The sequence below is a fragment of the Arvicola amphibius genome, chromosome 1 (assembly GCF_903992535.2).
Source record: "Arvicola amphibius chromosome 1, mArvAmp1.2, whole genome shotgun sequence".
Lineage (NCBI taxonomy): Eukaryota > Metazoa > Chordata > Mammalia > Rodentia > Cricetidae > Arvicola > Arvicola amphibius.
In genome coordinates this window covers 120,826,695-120,847,666 of record NC_052047.1, presented here as the reverse complement: position 1 = coordinate 120,847,666, position 20,972 = coordinate 120,826,695, and the positions used below count along the sequence as shown (strand labels likewise).

General features: G+C 45.6%; 1 protein-coding gene across 1 annotated transcript in view; it reads right to left on the bottom strand.

Annotated features, from left to right (window-relative positions):
* Vps35l (VPS35 endosomal protein sorting factor like) overlaps positions 1-20,972 on the bottom strand; it is a 108,408-nt gene that overhangs the window by 45,477 nt on the left and 41,959 nt on the right. The window contains exons 15-22 of the mRNA XM_038346946.2: positions 14,306-14,352; positions 12,947-13,058; positions 11,892-12,008; positions 9,566-9,619; positions 6,914-6,994; positions 4,206-4,268; positions 3,348-3,433; positions 1,038-1,118 (exon numbers count right to left, since the gene is read on the bottom strand). Of these exons, the coding sequence (XP_038202874.1) occupies positions 1,038-1,118; positions 3,348-3,433; positions 4,206-4,268; positions 6,914-6,994; positions 9,566-9,619; positions 11,892-12,008; positions 12,947-13,058; positions 14,306-14,352 (641 nt within the window). The remainder of the gene's footprint in view (positions 1-1,037; positions 1,119-3,347; positions 3,434-4,205; positions 4,269-6,913; positions 6,995-9,565; positions 9,620-11,891; positions 12,009-12,946; positions 13,059-14,305; positions 14,353-20,972) is intronic.

The following is a 20,972-nucleotide window of genomic DNA, read 5'->3' as shown; positions in this document are numbered from 1 at the left end:
CACAAAAATTCCTTGGAGGTTAAAATAGCCGCAAACAACTTGTGAGATGGAAGCAGCCCCTGAGGGAAAGGGTAAGGGCTGAGGCTAGACCTATGTTTTCAACATTCTGGCCACAGAAAGCCACTGCAGGAAATGGAAGCTATGTCTTTTGCAATCAAATAACAAGATAAGGAGGAGATAAACTAAGGGGCTATGCTAGGGGCTGAGTGAGCTGCCACTATACCATCACTGCTCTCAGACAGCTCTAGGAGACAGCCTTGAGCTCACAGGCACAAAAACAGCCCTTTCTCCCCAACACAGATCCTTTCTGTACAAACATTTGCTATCTCACTTTTCTTTTGGTGGCTAGCCTGTGCTCCTTGCTCTGTTAGACTGGAGTGTTCTTTTCAATAGGAGTATGGAGTGTGTGTGTGTGTGTGTGTGATGTATGTGGAATCTAGAGATTGATATCAAGTGTCTTTGTTAATTGTTCGTCACCTATTTTGAGTCAGTGTCTCACTGAATCTGAAGCTTATCAATTCTGATAGATGGACTGGCTGGGGCTCAGCCTGTCTCTGTGTTCCCACCATTGAGGTTACAGATGTGCCCAGCAGCATATGGCTTTTACATGGGTGCCAGGGATTCAAACTCAGGTCCTCTTGTTTGCCCAAGAGGCACATTATCAGCCGAACCTTCTCTGCAGCCTCTTAAGCAGGTATCTTTTCATTTCACTCGTTTGTTCTTTTTAAATGCGCATGTGTGTGAGTCTGCATGAGTTCATGTGCATCTTGAGCACGCAGGAGCCTGCAGAGGTAAGAGGATGTCAGATCCCCTGGAAATGGAGTTATAGGCAATTGTGAGCCAATATGTATAGGTCCTGGGAATCAAACACAAGCCATCCGCAAGAGCAATAAGCATCCTTATATTCACTTTGCTCTCTCTTCAGACCATGGTTTTGGGAATCTAGACCAGATCAAGCCGCTTGCAGCAGCAGCTTACAGACATTGCTCCCTAATGCACCCCAGTCACGCTGCATTTCAGCTTTAAAGGTGTCTTACTTCACAGAGTCATGCATGGTCTTGCAAATGTGCAATAGAGCATTCAGGATGACGGGGTCCTTGGTTGGCTCCTGATGGTGCCTAGGAGACATGAAGAGACAATGGTAAACCTCTGTCCATGGCCATGAAAGAGCGGGTTTGGATTTCGGGAGCTGTATGAGAACCCCAAATGCTCTGTTCGATACGGCACACAGGCAGTGAGCACTGAAATGCACTGCGCTGGCTTTCCTCTCAGCTCCCCGTAAGTCACAAGGTGCTCTCTCACACATTTGACTGCTCCTAGTTGCAAAATCACCGTGAGCCGCTGCCTGTGCCTGGCAGGAGGAAAGCCTGTCTTTTTACTACATTTAACACCCGCCACTGCCTACAACCTGCACGGAAGTTAAGTGCCAAGCAAAACATGACAGGACCAACACCCAAACAAATCTTCATGTAAAGTAGATATGTCTGCTCCATATATACTAAAGATAAAGCAGTCAATATTAATCTTTAGAAAATAAAAATGTATTTATCATTATCGTATGTACTTGTGTGGGTGGGTGCAGGCACGCCATGAGAAGTGTGTGGAGGTCAGAGGACAATTCTCCAGTCAGTTCTCTGTCCACTTTACATGGGTTCCGGGGATTGAACTCGGGTTGTCAGGCTTGCGCAGAGTGCCTTACCCCGCGAGCAATCTCACCAGTCAGGAATTAATCTTCTAGAAAGATGAGATGAGAGCCAGCAAGATGGCTCAGTGGGCAAGGGTACTCTCGCCACTAAGCCTGACAGCCCACATGGTAGAAGGAGAAAACTTATTTGTTTCCTCTGACCTTCACACCTGCACTGCAACACAGGCACACACACACATGTACACACATGCATGCACATGCATGAACACACACACACACTCACACACACAGAGAAATGAACTCAATTAAAAACCTTTTAAAAAAGAGAACAATACACAAAATTTGATATTACTCTGAAATATTCTGTGTATTGTTTGATACTCAACCGTATTCATGTACTTAGTATTTAGAGCAATTTTCATTTTAAAATATAGCCTCAGCAATCCTCCTGCCTCAGCCTCCTGAATAGCTGGAACTGTAGTCACATGCCCACATGTGTATGCATATGTGATAGGCTCTTAACAAGTATGTCTAAGGGTAGTCGCATGTAACGTTCTCCACTATTTGACAGGCATTTTGTGTATCTCTGTGTGGAGAGATAATGTTCTATCTTGAAGACTTAGTATCTTAGAATCTAAAACAAACACACAAAAAGACTAAATTAAAGCGCTGGGAAGATGGCTTGGCAGGTAAGAGTGCTTGCTGCATAAGCATGAAGACTGGAGCTCACATCCCTAGTACCTATAGAAAAATTCATGCTTGCCTGTACATCATTACAGGGAGCACCACTGGTAGGCAGTTTAAGAATCTAGACTTAAGAAAACGACAGGGACTAAAATAAGCCATGAAGCCGTCTGCCGTAAACCCAGCACTGGAGACGGCTTTCTTGGCACCAGCTCCTCTGCACACGCCTACTTTCACTCTGTAAATGCTTCTCTGCAAGCTCCATGCATCTCCTTCAAAACGAATCTGATGGCACCCAGCTGCAATTCCAGTACTCAGGAGGCGGAGACAGAATGTTATCGCAAGTTCAAGGCTACCCTGGGCTACACAGCAAGCACCAGGGTAGCCATGGTTATGTAGGACCCTCACTGATGCAAAAATACCAAAACAAACACCAATCTTAATGCAAAGAAAGACTCCTTCCAAAACCATGTTGAAGGCATGGAACTGGTGGCCAGTATCCTGTCAATCTGGCAGTTTGCTTTGAATTTGGTCTTTTTTTTTTTTAACATTTACTTATTTTGGAGGAGGGGCAGGGTATGCTCCACAGCATGCACATGGAGTTGGTCCTTCCATCACGTGGGTTCTGGAGACTGAACTCAGATCATCAAGCTTGGTGGCTTCAACCACTAAGACAGTCTCTCCAGACCCCATTTGGCTTTCTTAAGCATTAATTACTAACTTTTATCATGATGTCTTATATTTTAAAAATTATCATGGTGCCAGAAAGATGTCTCAGCAGCTAAAAGCACTTACATGTTCAATTCCCAGTTCCAGAGGAGCTGATGCCCCTCTGGTGACCCCCATGGGCTCCTGCATACCCATGGTACATATAACATACACTCAGGCACACACATAAGCACATACAAACATATAAAATTTTAAAGATTTATGTTATGTTATGTTATGTGCATTACCACAGACACACTTCTCAAACTGCTAGGAGTCATGGCTGCCCGTCATGCCATCTTGTACTCACTTGATAAAGGCTTCCATGATGCACTTGCAAACCTCCACCCGCACACTCTCTTTTTGGAACATGTCCAGAAATGGTAGAAACTTTTCCTAAGGATAAAGAAAGCTCTTGACACAAATAACTGGAAATAATATGTGGGTCATTCGGTGGTGGGGGGGAGGTTCAAATAAGCAGAAGGAATGTTTGGGGATCCCCTGAAGGACCTGGCTTGGAATTCTTTTTTTTTTAATGATTACAGACTAAACACCCTTAATCTAAAATCTGAAACCTAAGATGTTCCTAATTCTGAACTTTTTAGTGTCAATACGATGCCCCAAGTTGAAAATTTTATACCATGATATTCTGCTCGTGCTTGTTGTGCTGTTTAATGGTGTGGGCACGGAACATGTCAGGCAAGAGCCATATCCCTAAGCTGCCTCTTCATTCCCTTGTACAGAACTATTAAGATATTACGTGAAACCCTGTCTTTGTGCAAAGATTCATATAAAATGTAAGAAAATTCTATTTAGACTTGGGTCCCAGCTCAGAGAATCTCATTCTATATATATGTGAATAACCCTAAATCCAAGAACAAAACACCATGTATGAAGCATCTGGACAAGGGGTTCTTAGTCAGCAGCATGTGGGGTGCGCACCCCTCCGATGAGGAAGAAATTAGAAACAACAATCTTCACTCAGTCTGCAATTCACTCAGTACCGTATTTCCAAATGGTACTTAAGTCGTATCAAACAATTTCTTGTTAAGGTGACAGGACCTAAGTGCTTTACACAAGGAACTGAGTACTCCTGGCCTGGGTGACATGAAACCATGACAGCAACAGAGGACACTGTCTCCAAAGGTCACAGAGAAACGCTACTTACCACTGAAAAGAGCACGGAGAAATCGTGGAAGTGGGCTATGACTTTCTTAATTATTGACTGAAGCTGTAGAGCGGAACGAGAGAACACATCTTGTTGAGTAAAACCTGTATGTTTTAAAAAGGCAGCCCTCCTTCATAGCTCCCCACCACAGCCACTGTAGAGTGAGCCTGGATTGCTCAAGGAAGGAAAAACAGATCTGGTTAGATCCTGCCTCAGTCGGGGCTCTTTCTCCTCTACCTCCTCCTTTAGAGTCCTGGGGACTCTTCTGCAGGGCAGTATCCATGAGGATTAGGTAGGACTGCCCATGCGCTCAGGAAAGAGCCTGTTCTGCAATGCTGTGACTTACCTTTCAAAATAAAAGGTAGTATATGTGCCTTGAGTATAGTATGTTGCCAAGAGTAACTAGGAATTTCTAGTCCTTTTGCCTCTACCTCCCCAGTGCTGAGAGTACAGGTGTGCGCCACCCTGCCTGTTCTATGTGGTGCTGGGAAATCTTGGTTTCCTGGATGGTACAACTGGGAGAGAGTGGAATGTTAGAAAGGTGGGGGCCCTGTGGGAAGTCCTTCGGTGATTGGGGTGTGCCCACATAGAGGATTTATGGGACACGACCATTCCTGGTCTCCTTCTTGCTCCCTGGCTAGTATGTGTTACTAGTATATTATCTTGGTAAATTGTCACGTGCCTCTTGAGCGCACTGAGAGGTTGACTCTGGAAACATTTCAGATATAAGCATGCCTGTCTCAAAGTGTCCTCCAAGGCCCCTTCTTTAGGGATGGCTGCCCCTAACTCCATGGCAAGGAAAGAAGAGAACAGTAAAGCAGCCTAAAAGCTGTGTCCCTGAGAACAGTTATTACTGTTTATCACACAACATAAAGAAAAGTCCATCCGTGGAGGCTTACCCCTGGACAGAAAGCTGGACCAGGAATGTTACCTCAACTTCCCCAGTGGTTTTCTGCTGGATGCTAGGAGCACTTGACTGGATGATGTTTTCTGTCAGTTGCTTCGTGGAAGCCTCACCTGAGGGAATTGTCTGGAACTTTCTCACATGGGGAACTCCAGCTAGCTGCCTTAAAGGAGCCAGCTTCCCCACCAATCGATTTCCACTGGATGTTCTGAGTGCCCAATTAGATAACGTTTTGCTAGATGTTTACCTACCTCTCAGTATTTATCCTTTTACTTTGGCTTAAAATTAATAAACTCGCTTGTTCAAAAGTGAAAATATGGTATTGGAGATATTTCTCCGGATAGCTAGCAATGTACCCAACAGGATCAACTAATGAGGCTTGCAACCTTCAAAACTGTGAGCCAAACAAAACAAAAAGAACAAGGACTGTATAAACTGATTACCACAGATGTTTTATTGCAGTAACCAACACTAACAACACCTGACATTTTCTCTATGAAAGACCAGCTTTCTTTTCCCTTAGACCACGAGAACAACATCCCTCGTGCTTTAACACTGCATTTTGCATTTCCTAAAAACAGCATTCCTCACTGGCACCTCACTTTGCTACTACCAAATTCAGCCAATTTCACACTGACTTGTCAGGCACGATCTGAGCTCACAAGGCCTCACCAGGTCCCTTCTGGCATCGCCCTTGCACCCTTGTTCTCTCCTGTGTGGATCCAGTCTGGGACCAAACACTTCATCTTTTCTCTTTTCCTTCTTTGGCATATGTGTGCAGGTCTGTGCAGCATATGTGTGTCACGTGTATGTGTGTCGTTCTGTGTAGTGTATTGTGTAAATGGTATGTGTATGTGTAGTATATACACTATGTGTATAGTGTATATGTGTATATGTGTGTGGAGGTCTGGGTAGTGTATGTGGTGCTGTGTGTATGTAAGTCTGTGTAGTATACATGGTATGTAGGGGTGCGGTCTGTAGTGTATGTTATGTTTATGTGTCTAAGTATGGGTAGTGTAATATATGTGTAGGTCTGTGTAGTGCATGTTGTGTGTATGTGTAGGTCTGTGTAGTGTATGTGTTATATGCACCTGTGTGTATGCACAGAGGTCACAGGAAGACGATGAGGTTCTGCTCTTTCATTTTCTACCTTACTCTTTTGAGCCTGGGTCTCTCCGAACCTGAAGTTAGACTGGTGGCTAACAAGCTCCAAAGACCCCCCCCACACACACATACACACACATGCACAGCTATGCCTGGCTTTTAACACACGTGCTGGGGATTTGAATTCAGGTCATTATTCTTGTAAACCAAGTGCCCTAACTTGGGGAGCTACTCCTCAGCTCTCTCAGTTTCCTTCGAGGCTCAAACTGGAAGCTGAGGTAGGCAGTGGGTGCTTGGTAAATAGTAATGATTCTATTTATTTTTTATGTTAAATTATATTAAATTATTCTGTTTTGTTTAGCAAATGTTGAAAATAATATTAATACTTTTTTAACAGTTTAAGTTCATTTACTAGGAAACATAGGCGTTTTACATACTGGGGTCAACAACAATGCTGTTCAGAATTTGCCATCTGTCACCCAACATCTCAGTATTTCTGTGTCACACCCAAACCCTCACAACAACTCTGAGGACAGGACTAACATTATCTCCATTCTGCAGGGGACAAAAGTGAGGTCCAAAGCTAGGATGTGGCAGAGCCAAGATTAAACACAGGATTCCTGGGTGTACCCTTTGATACAACATGAGTACGTCACTCAACAGAACAAGATCCCCACAGTGGGAAGCATGCCCCTGTTACCTGGGGGTAGGAGTCCTCAAATGCTCGATCCGGAGTCATATGCTTGATGACGTCAGCTAAAACAGTGTTCACTTCTCGTTTCTATATGGGGAACATAAATCAACTCTATTGTTAGACTGGGACCATTGGCTATCTTCCTGGGGAGAAACACTGACACATGCATGATACAGGCCTGTTTGGATAGTTCAGTGAGCACTTGCCCAGCAGGTATGAGGCCCTGGCTTCATTCCAGTACCAAAAACCAAACAAACAAGCAAAAGGCCACACACCTTCCATGAAATAGTTTCAAATACTCTGAAAAAATAAATACAAGGAAAGAAATCATGTCCATATCCTCAGTTTAGTCAGTACTGAATATTGTTCTAAAGATAATGTCCTTTAGGCTACCTTCTGCCTACCCGGCCCAGGTTCCTGTCTCAGCACCTGGAAAGTGAGCAGTGAAGCATTGTGGGAAGGGTAGAGACTCACCCTTTACAGACTATCTGCCCTAACTGCTCACATCAGTCATCTATGCCAGGGTCAGCCATCTACAGCCCAAAGCCAGCCTCCTGTTACATAGCCAACAAATGAATAGCTTCACATTCAGCCCACACAGAGATGGTACTTGTGGTAGTTTGAATGTAATTGGCCCCCAGAAGATCATAGGGAGTGACACTATTTAGGAGGTGTGGCTTTGTTGGAGTAGGTGTGGCCTTAGAGGAAGTATGCCACTGTGGAGGCGGGCTTTGAAGTCTCATATATGCTCAAGCCACACCCAGTGTGTCAGTTCACTTCCTGTTGCCTGTGCAAGATATAGGACTCTCAGCTTCCTCTCAGCACCCTGTCTGCCTGCACGCTGCCATGTCTACCATAATGGACTAAATCTCTGAACTGTAAGCCACATGATTAAATGTTTTCCTTTCTAAGAGTTGCCATGGTCATGGTGTCTCTTCACAGCAATAGAAACCCTAACTAACAGTAATTAGTTACACGATAGTATTTCATGACAGCAAAATTCTGAGACTCGAATTTCAGAAAGCATGACTTATAGGAACCCAGCTGTGCTTCCTCATGCACTGTCTGCTATAAAAGGACACCATAAGACAGGAAGTGAAAAGACAGAAGTTTCCAACTCATGGCCTAAGGGCCAGGAAGTCTCAGATCAGGGCACCAACAGAGTCAGGGCCTGCTCTTCACAGACAGTTCCTGCTCACAAGGCCCTCTGATGATGGAAGGGGCTAACAGACTCCTCTGGGATTTCGTTTAAGGGCACTAATCCTACCCACCAGGACTCCACTCTCATGACATGATACATCTTCCTGAATTACCCTGGCATCCTTAAGACAGTTAACAAGAGCTGGTGTGACCTACACTCGCAATGCCAGCCAGCAGTGTGAAGTGTAGCCAGCAGTGTGAAGTGTAGGCACCAGTGTGAAGTCTATGGCTCCACTTCTTAACACTGAACTCAGGGAATGGGTTTAAGCACATGAATCAAGGAGGCAGGGTGGACATAAGTCCAAACAATAACCCTGCACTAACTTGTAAAAGGCTGGATGCTCGAACATGAGGACCTGAGTTTGGATCCCTAGCACCCACATAAAAAGCCAGGAGTAGCTATGCGTACCTGTAACTCCAGGACTGGGTAGAGTGAGTGTGACCAGAGGATTGTTGGCTACAAATCAACTCAAAAGGCTGAGAGTGGCAAGAGGCTTCCTCCTCTGCCTCTGAATGGAAACACGTACACAGAGCCCTCCCACGCACCAATAATAATAATAATAAATAAGAAGGCTGGCTAGAGAGATGGCTTAGCACTTAAGAACACTTGTTATTCTATCAAGAGGACCAGAGAGTCTGAAGTCCATTACCCACATTGGGTAGCTTACCAAAGCCTGTAATCACAGCTGAAGGAACCCGACTCTAATGCCTCTGGCTCCACAGGCACATACAAACATGCATGCATGCATCCCCCCACACACACACTAAAAATAAACCCTAAAAAAAGAAAGCTAGCTCTAGATGATGATGATGTGGTAACAGAAAGATACACATATGCATACAGAGCATATACATACACATGTCAAAATGTTTTAAAAATTGCGTTTCTAAAACAAGTTTACTCTGGTAAGGAGGTCAGAAGAGACCACTTCTACTTGCATCTAAAGTCTTTATGTTTTGATTAGCTCAGTATTCCCCCAAATTATGGTTTTGTCTGCACCCGGGGGAAGAAGCGTCTGTGTTTGTTTGTGGTTGGGAAGCACACACAGGCTCTGAATGTTTGAAGATGCTAAACAAGAGCAATAACATTAAAGAAAATGGAAAAAAGAAAACACTGCCTACTAGACACTTACGGCAATTTACAAAACATTGTAGCATTTTAGTTCCCGAGGGGCTACTGTCAGGTTTTGTCTGACGCAGCACTGCCCAGACTGATGTGCCAATGTGTGGCACACTTGCTGACAACACATGCTAACACTTCCTACACCCTGACGTTTAAGATCCGGGCTTAGTGGCACAGGCCAATAGACTTGAGCCCAGGACTTTCAGACCTGTGTGGACAACAGAGTGTTGTCATCTCAAGTACCACTGCAACATTCCTAAACGGCCAGACTCTGTTGCTATGGTAACCATTAAACCACAAAACCCCTAGGAAAACAACCCCAGAGTCATACATACCGTAAAATGCCTGCAGGTGTACTCTACCCACACCTCAGCACAATTAATGTAGTCCTACAAAGAAAAGGTAAACATAGCTTCAGAGTGAGCACAACACTGCTTAACTTTTGCCACAAGTTCACAGACAAATCCTCAAAGGCTCCACAAGAGACAAATACAGAAATGCCTGGCTTACTCTTCAGTTTGAATATGAATGTCCCTTAGTCAAGCAGTGGTGGCGTACTCCTTTAATCCCAGCACTCAGGAGGCAGAGGCAGAGGCAGGCGGATCTCTGAGTTCGAAGCCAGCCTAGTCTACAAGAGCTAGTTCCAGGACAGGTTCCAAAGCTAGAGAAACCCTGTCTCGAAAAACCAAAAAAAAAAAAAAAAAAAAAAAAAAAGAAAGAAAAGAAAAGAAAAAAGAAAAAAAGACTATGAATGTCCCTCATGGGCTCCCACTGCTGGGGCTGTTCTAGGAGGCTGTGGGACATCTGGGATGGCAGGTGGAGCTGGAGGAGGTGGTCCTTTGAGGGCTGTAGCCCAGCCCAGCCAGGACTCTGCTTCCTGAATCCACCAACTGTAACAGGATACAGCAAAAGTCCCCACTGCTCCGAACCTGGCTTTTCAGCCACCTCGCCTTACAGCCCTGACACTATCCTCTCAACTGTGAGTCAAAATAAACCTTCTCCCTGAAGCTGCTTCTGCCAGACCCTGGGACAGAGAAGCACAGGGCTTAACTGACTGACACACATTACCACGAAAAGCAAGTCATAAAAGGAGACAAGTAGCCTGCTGCTCACTATAGACTCTGACCCAGCACTGCTCCTTAGGCCAAAGATGCAAATCTGTGGAGCTCTGCCATGCTTAAAGAGCAAAGGGACCATGATACGAGGAGCCCTTGCCAATCTCAGCAGAAAACCCCAGGGGGTTGGGAATCTGAGCGAGCATTCAAGCTTTGCAAGCTGCTTGAAAAATAAAGCATTTGATCTATATAAGGGCTATAAATCTATCCTATAAAAAAAAAGTTTGAAAAGCCCTAAAGGGGCCAGGGAGGTGGCTCAGCCGGTAACGAGCACTTACCATCAAGACTACCAACCCATGTAAAAAAGCCTGGTGCCATGGTGCACACTTTTAATCCTAGCACCCAGGAGGCAGAGGATCTCTGTGAGCTCCAGCCTGATCTACATAGAGCGCCAGGTCAGCTAGGAATCAAAACAAACAAACCACACAAGAGGAGGAAAGCCCATAGGGAGCTAGCGTGGAACTGAGCAGAACCAAGGAGGGAAGCGTCCCTCTGACGTGCATACACATTCCAAGGCAAAAGAACACTTACAAGCACAAACACACATCCCCGATGGCCATGGCCATCACCACATGCATGACAATAAATGACACCGGCCAGTCTGTCATGTAAGACTTTTGGCAGCCCTGGTGTTCAACCACTAATCTTCAGTCCTTTAGGGATATCCTAGTAGATTGCCATTTAAAAATATACACCTGACTGCTGAACTCTAGATGCTCTTTTTGCATGGCTAGAAGACATGTTTGTTTGTTTCGTTTTGTTTGTTTGGAGACAGGATTTCTCTGTAGCTTTGGAGCCTGTCCTGGAACTAGCTCTTGTAGACCAGGCTGGCCTCGAACTCACAGAGATCTGCCTGCCTCTGCCTCCCGAGTACTGGATTTAAAGACATTCACCACCACCACCTGGTGACACCTAAAGTTTTTAATGCCAGTAACTGTATGTGTTTAGTACATCTTGGGGCTTTAGAAACAAGATATAATTGGGACAGAAAAATTAAGAAACATCTTTAATGTCATTTGTTCTCTCTATAGGATATCATAATAAATGATACAAGGAGAATTTTTTAAGTAAGTTTTTAAATAATTTTTTAAATAAGAAATGCCATTTATTATCATGATGCTTTGTTGTTGCTATTATTTGGCTTTTGGTTTTTGAGACAGGGTTTCCCTTATGTAGCCCAGGCTGGTCTTAAATACTTCATCTTCCTGCCTCAGTCTCCTGAGTGCTGCAATTACAGATGGGAGTCACCATACATGGCTAAAGCTTCTTTCTTTAGAAGTAAATGTATGGAGCTGGAGAGGTGGCTTGGCAGTTAAGAACACTTGGTGCTCTTGCTGAGACCCAGGTTTGATTCCCAGCACCCATGTGGTGGCTAACAACCACCCATAACTTCAGTTCCAGGAGACCATGGTCACTGCTCACAGACTGTATACAGACATAAGTGCAGGCAAAACACTCGAACACATTTATAAAAAATTTAAGTGTATACTGTATTACTTCTACAAAAGTTAGTGAAACTTAGGTCTAAACGGGTACGGGTACTCACTTGAGGATTCTTCAACTTAGTGATGACTTTCCAAGCTTCATTGAGAATCTGAAGTCGATCATTCTCAGGAGGATCAGCCAAGGCCAAGTTCAGCCCCAGTGAATGGAAAAGGAGATGCTGAGAAAGTAGAAAATGGTTATGTTCCTAGAGATTATAAGTCAAAATAACCTGAGGCTTGAAAGAGAAAGAAAAGGCTCCAGCATTTTATGTCTCCAGGGGAATCCGCCTAAGACTTTTTTCTGAAGTTTCACAGATCCACCCAAAGAACTCTGAGAAACTCACGGAGCTGGCGCTCACCGCCAAGCATCTCAAGTAGAGTATGCGCTTAGCCTGTGTGAGAGCCAGAGCTCAGTTCCCAGTACACAACCAAAAGTGAACTGGCCTCTGGTGCTCTAATTTGCAGATCACATGTGTTACTGGAGGTAGTTTTCACTAACTGGGGGATGGAGAGAGAGAGAGAGAGAGAAAGAGAGAGAGAGAGAGAGAGAGAGAGAGAGAGAGAGAGAGAGAGAGAGTGTATGCACGGAGAGGCCAGAATCAAACACGAATGTTGTTCCTCAGGAGCCATCCACCTTGGTTTTTGAGACAGGCTCTTACTGGGACCTGGGAATCACCACTTAGGTTGACTGACTGGTCAGAGATCCCCAGGCTCTGCCTGTCTCCATCTCCCCAGTGCTGAACTACAAGCACGTGCTACCACCATTCCTGGCTTTTATGTGGGCATCAAATTCAGGCCCTCGTGCTTATGCAAGTACTTTACTGACTGAGCACCTCTACAGCCCATCAGCAAATCTATTTTAAAGATGTGTGACCACGTCTTTCCTAAACACTCCATGGCGAGTCCATTTACGGGCTCAGCATTCAAGACCCTATGCAGAACAGTTCCGTGGCATTAGGGATCCCAATCTCAACCATCTCCTGCCACACCCTTTGGAAACAGAGCCTTCAGCAGTCTCCTCTAGCCTGCACTGCCCCCACACCTGACTCCAGCCTCCAGAGCAATCAGGTAGACACCATTGTCTCTTCTCCCAACATCCAGTGAATCAAGAGCCTACCTTGGGGAAGCCAGACTCGTTGCACTCTTTGATCATGCCAATGAAGTCCATAGACCTGGTGGCAATGAACTCAGCCCTGAAAGCTGACATCACGGAGTTCAAGAGCAAAGCGCTGAAAGAAACAGATACCAAATCACTCACAGCTTCCTCAGGATACATGTCCTTCATTTATTTATTTGTCTATTTACTTACTATTTGTTTGTCTTTCTACATAGCCTAGGCTGGCATGGAGCATACAACCCTCCCATCTCCACTCCTCAAATTCTGGGATTATGAATAATTGTCACTGTACCTGGCTTGCAAGCCAGATTTAATGCTAGGATGTATACTGCCTACCAAGAAGAATGATTGACAGCTTTTAATGGAAAGGTTAGAAAGAAAAAGAAATAACCAAAGCATCAGACATCGTAAGGGGCACTCCCTAGGGGCTGCCACAGGACTCGGCATATTTGACACTTGACAGCGGTTGAATGCACTAGATGGATGGACGGGAAAATCATCTACAGATAACCCACTTGAGTAGACGTGAGCCTTCATAGGCTCATGCACTAACAAAACTGAATATTCATAACAACATGAGTCCTTGCTACAAATGTGTTTCTTTTATATGAGGAATTTCTTATGAGAGAGACCCTGAATTTTAGGTACTTGAGGAAGACCAAACCCCACTCCAGGATGTATACGTATCTGTCACCAAGAAAGTAGTAAAGGGACCCTCAGAGGCAGGAGGCAGGAAACCAAGTGCTTCCTGGCACGACCACTTACCAAGCCCCATAAAGAAAGGGCTAGTATCACTCCATTCTGCAGAGGGGGAAGACTAAAGGACAGGGCAGTTAGGTTAGTGGGCCAAGATCACAAAGCTAAGTTAGAACGGAGCTGAGGTCTGAGACCAGGCAATTTTAATGCATTGTTCTGAACCTCCACAGTCTAACAAACTCCTATGCTTGCTCTCATCCATGTTGATGGTGGAAGCTCAGAAGAATAAACAGAAACAAATGATGGCCAAGGAGAGAGTTCCATTGGTAAAGTGCATACTGCACAAATATGAGGACCTGGATTCAAATGTCCAGCACCCACATAAAGGCCCGGCTGTGATGGGGAACACCTGTGACCCCACTGCTGGACAGGCAGAGAAAGAAAGATACCCACGCTTGCTGGCCAGCCAGTCTAACTGAATCAGAGAGTACCAGGTTCATGAGAGACCTTGCCTCAAAAAACAGGTGGAGCACTATGGAGAAAGACACCTAACACCGCCCCCTGGTCTCTGTGCATGAACTCTGACATACATATACACATCACACACACACACACTGACTGCGATTTCAAGCAGGTGCCTATATGAGTCTTAAAAGTACTTACTTGTTGCCTAGTTTTTTACATCTCTCCATCATCTCCGTCAGCAAAGCCTAGGAAGTTTAAGAGGAAAAGTGTCAACTCGGAGGATACAAAGCAACATCTCTAAGAGATTTTCAAAATGCCATACTTTAAACAGCATCCAATTTACATAATGCAAATTCCCACAGCCCTCTGCTTGGCAAGGATGAGAAGGGTAAGAAAGTAAAACAAGTGGTGGCAGCGCCCGTCTTTAATCCCAGCACTCGGGAGGCAGAGACAGGTGGATCTCTGAGTTTGAGGCCAGCCTGGTCTACAGAGTGAGTTCCAGGACAGCCAGGGCTACACAGAGAAACCCTGTCTCAAAAAGCTAAAAACAACAACAACAACAACAAAAGAGCTGGGGCCAGGCATCAGGCGAGTCCAGGGTCAGGTCCAGTCTCTCCAGCCACCGATGGCGAGACCTTGGTGAGACACCGAGTTAGACATGGTGGCAGCATCCTACCCAGTGTCACTACAGAACGATGCACCTCCAGCTCCCAGGCATGAACAGGAGGGAAAGATCTTAAGTTTCTACGACACTCTTACTTGCTTGTCAAAGAGCCTGCGGCTTGCTCAATAATGCAGTCAAAAAGGGATCAACAAATGCCAGGCCATGGCTCAGTGCCCACCAATCACAGAGAAGCTTGTTCTCGTGGGTCTCATCTCTCCTACCCAGATGCACTGCCATTCTCCCATTTCACAGACAGGAAACTGAGCCGTGGCCAGATTTTAGCCAAAGTCACAAAGCCAGGCACCAGGGTCAGTGGTGACCCCACTGTGCTGGCACCAAAGACTGCATTCCTTACTAAGTTCCAAGCACGCCCTTCCACCCGAAGGAGATTGTATACTCCTGTGCACTACAGAGGGCTTTGGAGCTATCTTAAGGTAATGACGTGGCTTCAAAAGAGCTCCTGGGTTTTCTGTTTTGTTTTGAAAAATCAATACAAGAAGTAGTCTTTAGGGCAGTGGTTTGGGAATGGTTTTGTATAGTTATAGACAAGGTCAAGCGTAAGACAGGACTAATGCCAGCAGTCTAGACGCTGAGCACTTGACCGGGTGTCTGAATAACTATCCTTTCTTCTGCATGCTTTGCCACAGGGCTGGAGGTCTGGGAAAAACAGACCCCTGTACACATGGGCTAAGCCAGACATGGCCAGTGCTTCCTCCTAAGAAGTGGAAATGAGGTTTGTGTCAAAATCTAACCCTGAAGTCAAAATAATTGTCAGTGCCTTTTTTGGCTCCCTTTTTCAGATTCTGGACTCTGTCCCACATCAAACTGGATCCTGATATGTCACCCTCCCCTCAAATTTACACATAGAAACCCTAAATTCCAGTGAGACAGTATGTAGGGCCTTTGAGGAAATACTAAGGTTAAGTGAGGTCATCAGTGTGGGACCCCATCCAAAAGGACTGGCATCTTCAGAAGGAAGGCAGAGGGAGTGGGGTGATGTGTGCACACAGGGAAGGACACAGGAGGAGGCAGCCATCTGCACATGGAGGAGGGAGGGTGGCCTCACCAGAGACCAGCTCTGCTAGCACCTTGACCTTGGTCTTCAAGCCTCCAGAATGGTGAGACAGTAATTGTCCGCTGCTCAGGTCTGCCAGGTTGTGCTCTCTCCCTGGAGGACCTGAGGCAACTAACAAATACTCAACCAAAGCTCTGCAGCCTCTCTTTGCTTTTCCTTGTGAGTTTAGAGTTGGCCATATGTTCCATTTCTAGCTGCTGAGACAGGTTGGGGGGGGGGTCTTCTAAGGGCTTTGAAAAACAATTTAATCGTGACACAGGCATAGGAGTGGCTGCAGACACCTCACTCCTAGCAGGAGGCTGCAGAACAGAAAGACAGATGGAAGATGACTGGCCCAGAATGCCTTTCTGTTGGAAGGACATACTGACGATATCTGTCATCCAGGCCTGACAACTGTCTGCTCCTTACAGCCAGAAGAATCCCTGCTGCTGCTAAAATGTTGTCACAATGGCTTCCTGACCCACTCGAGACTCGCTGCTACTTGGAAAGTCACTCTTGACAACTAACACCAAGTGCTATCTCAGAAAAGCTGAGAAAGGGAAATTCCGTACAAGTGTGATACTCCACAGCACACAAATGCAAGCCCTACTGAAGGAGCAATCTTAATACACAGATCAATGACTAAGGCACAGGGAAGAAGGCAGGGAGGAGGACAGACAGGACTCATGCTTTCCTGAGTGTCGTTCTTCCATATACACACATGCACATGCATACACAACACACATACACGTACAAGTACACATACACAATAATGTGTTGGCCATTTCTAGGTTTTTGGACAGAGTCTTGATGTGTAGCCCAGGTTGACTTGAAACTTGCTGTGTAACCCAGGCTGGTCTCCAACCTTTAATCTTCCTGATTCACCTTCTCGAGTGTTGGGCCAGTATGCCTGAGCCACTTAACACCTCTGAAAAGATGAACTGAGAAAAATGCCTGTCTAAAGGGAAAAGAATCTGTTTTTCTTTTGTTTATTTTGTTTTCTAATATCATCTTAGGGAATGGAGAGATGGCTCAGGCAGTGACACACCTGCTTCAACACCACAACCAAGTACTGAGATTGGATCTTCAAAAGCCAAGAAAAATCCAGGCAAGATGGTTTGTACATCAGAATTGGAGGTGAGGGAATGAAGACAGGAGCCCTGAAGTTCACAAGCCATCCAGACCAGTCTAATCAATGAACTTTAGGTTTAGTGAGAGAGCTTGTCTCTAAAAGAAAGGTAGAAGGCTAGCAAACGGTTCACCAAGTAAAGGCTGTTATTGCACAAGCCTTGAGACCTGGGTTCACGCCTCAGAACAGGCAAGGTGTCAAGGTGGGAACAGAGCATCCACTCCACAGAGCTGTCCTCTGACCTCCACATGTTTACTGTGGTACATGTAACACCCTTCCCCAATCCACACATAAACAAAAAAAATTAAAAATGTAATTAAAAGAATAAAGGTGGTGGGTATTAGCGGAGCATGCCTTTAATCCTGCTACTCAAGAGGCAGACAGGTGGATCTCTATGAGTTGAGCCCAGCCTGGTCTACAGAGTGAGTTCCAAGACAAATGAGGCTATCCAGAGAAACCTTGTCTCAAAATCAAATCAATAAGTAACTAAAATAAAGATGGAATGCAACTGAAGAAAACACCTGGCATCTACCTCTGGCTTCTACTCACACGTGCATATATCTACACTAACACGTATATACATCACACACAATGCAACACACACAAGAATGCATCAAAAATGTCAAGAAGATATGAAGGGAGCCTGGCAGTGATGGCACAAGCTTTTAATTCCAGCACTCGGGAGGCAGACGCAAGGCAGATCTCTGTGAGTCGAGGCCATCCTGGTCTACAGAGTGAGTGCCAGGACAGGCTCCAAAGCTACACCAAGAAACCTTGTCTCGAAAAACATATGAATGGAGCTGTCATACAAAATAAAGCACATCTGTAAGGGTCCAGGGTGACAAGCATTACACAAGCAGGCAAATCCACACGAGGATAATTTTATTTATTTCATCTTTTTTCTGGTCCTTCACAAGGACAAGAGGACCAAGAGTTCAAAGCCCGCTGAGGGTGTAACAGACTTCTGGCCTGGCTAACACACTGAAGCACTCCCAGCTTGGCATACATAGCACCCACACCCAACAGAACCTGCAATGCATAAGGTACATACTGGGAGTCAGACTTTCTATATACTCTTAGTACTATTCTTGCTCCCACATTTCATTATCTACACACTTTGTTGTTTTTATAAACTCTATAAGAGATAGCTAGCTACAAAATGCATCTAAATGTATCAATATGCATCTAGGAATGTGTGACTCCTCTTCTAATCATAACTGATAACATTTGGGTGTTGGTCTTTCTAGAACTTCACCTTTGTGAATATCAGTATTCACTATTACATCGGTTACTATTATAGATGTCTGTTTTGTTTTTTACAGAAACAGGACAACCCTATTCGCGCTGGACTGCTAATGACCCTGTCTACTCAAGAATCAAGAACACCTCCCCGCTTCCATGGCGCACAGGGCCATCATTTTAATGCCTGAGCAGTCACACCACAAGCAGATGGTTTTCAAACCGACCCTAAATGATGGATATGTAAAATGTTTTAATTCCATTTTTCCTGTTATTTCTCTTCACTGGGATTTTTTTTCTAATAAGCAAATAGAACATAATTGTGTACAGAACCTTAGATATTAGACATTTGTGATATTAGCCTCATCTTGCACTTCTGTGTATATGAAGAGGGTGCGTGTGTGTGTGTGTGTGTGTGTGCGTGTGTGTGTGTGTGTGGTGTGGTATGTGCAGGTTCATGCACACTCTCAGGCTGGAAGATGATACTGGTTGTCCTGCTCTTGCTCTCTGCTTTGTTCCTTTTGGATGAGGTCTCTCACGGAACCTGGCGTTCTTCTAGTGAGCAGCAAACCTCAGCCATCCTCTTCTGTACCCCAAACAGCACTAGAGTTATGGGGGAATGTGCAGGCACCAGGATGCCCAGACAACTTTTCGTATGGACACTAGATATGTGACCTTATGTTCACACAGCAAGGACTCTCACCTGCTAAGCCATCGCTCTAGATTCATGTTGTTATTGCCATTTTCTGTTAGGATTGTTGTAAGAGTGAGCGCATGTATGCACACACTGTGGGGCATGTGTGGAGGTTGGAGACAACTTTAGAGATTCGGTTTCTCCTTTTACGTTTATGTGGGTTCTGGGAATGGAACTTAGGTCACAGGTTTGTGTGGCAAGTCTCTTTACCCACTGAGCCCCCAGCACACTGGTCCTGTACTTTCCCATTTTTGAAACAGGGTTTTGTTATGTAGTCGAGGCTGGCCTCCACCTCAGATTTACTATGTAGCCCTGGCAGGCCTCAAAGTTGAGGTGACCCTCCTGCCTCAATCTTCCAAGGATTGGGATTACAGGCATGTGTCATCCCGCCTACCCTGTGTTTTTCTATGTCTAAGGAGCAGTCTCCAGGAAGCACACTGGAGTACAAAGGATTGAGATTACAGGCACGTGTCACTCCGCCTGCCCTGTGTTGACAGTATCTAAGGAGTCATCTCCAGGAAGCACACTGGAATGCAAAGTCCCTTGCGTCATCTGTCAGGGCTTATGTCCACCTCAGGTGCAGCGGTTAGCAGAAGGCACCCAGAGGGGACAAGCTGAAAGACACCTGCTACCTTTGGAGTCAGCACCACACACCGACTCTTTCCAGCTGTGTGATATGTAAGACATTCTTAGTCATGGCTGCCTCAACTGTCAGACCAGGACGATAAGAGCACATGGAAGACTTTGGATACTTCAAGCAGAGTAAACCCACAGAGATGGTGTGTCATGGGCCTCAACAAAAAAGTAGCTGTGTGACAGTCTCACCTTGTGGGTGACTCAGCTCCCTATGCCACAAGGCCACATGGCCTTCCACACAGCTCCAGACATACCCATCCCTCCTCCTGTCTTTGCCCAGCAACCAATGGTTCTGTTCTCCCCTCCCTGACCCAAGCTGGTAAGTCTCTGCCATCTGCATTCCTCAGGACACTCCTCTCTTCAGACCGTTTGCCTTTCCAAAGCCCCCACAGGGCTCCCTCTTCTCAGGATGGTGGCTTCAGCCACCCTGCAGCTGAACCTGGCCTAACCCTGGCCATGCTGGGCACTCCAGCTGGCCAGATTTTTTCCTCTTCTCAAGTATTCCCAGATCCCAGACCCTTACCATGCACGTAGCCGACCTGTTTACCTGTTTACACAGGTCCCCTCCCAGCTGCCCCCCCCCTTCAAAGGAGTTCAGGTTTCCATTTGTTTGCACGAGGTCTGCCAGGACCTGTTGCGGGAGTTCCTTCTGCTCCTTCAGCCAATAGCCGCTAAGATACCAGCCCATTGGGGCGTGGTCTCTCTTTTTAAAAATGCGGCCACTTCCCTCCGCTCGCTCTCTGGCTTCCTGCTCCGCTTCTGACGACTAGGCTCCCTTCCTGATTGCGCAGAGGGCTGTTGTCTGGGACGGTGATCTGTAAGTTATTTCCCCTTTAAATAAATAACCATTCTATTAATCATAATTCCAAACTGGTGTGGGATTGTTTGTGATTTACACCATCAAGGACCACCCTCATCATGGTCCCCAGAGCCACAGCCCTTAGAGAAAGGCTAACCTGGCCCTACTGTCCGCCTCCAGGGAGAGCCCGGAGCTGCGCTGTCCTTTCTGCCTTCACCATCGACACGCTGCTGCACAACTCAGCACGGACCACACAACCCTGAGAATCACCACAGGCCTCCTCCAGCCCCCACTTCATCAAACAGCAACATACAGTTTCTCAAGGCACTTGTTCCCATCACCCACGGCGAGCTGTGTACAACAGCTACCCTTGTCTAAGCATGGGGTACCTGAAATGAAGCGGCAATCTTTCACTTACTACAATCTCAGCTGTAGAAAGGAAGACAAATCCCACCTACAAACCATAATAGGGGAAAACCTCCTGGATAATCAATTACCCTTTCTAGATTTTAATTTCTATTATTATTATTATTATTATTATTATTATTATTATTATTATACAGGCTCCTATGTAGCCCAGACTAGCCTCAGACATGATCCTCCTGCCTCACTTCCCAAACACTAGGATTACAGGCCTGCCAACACATCTG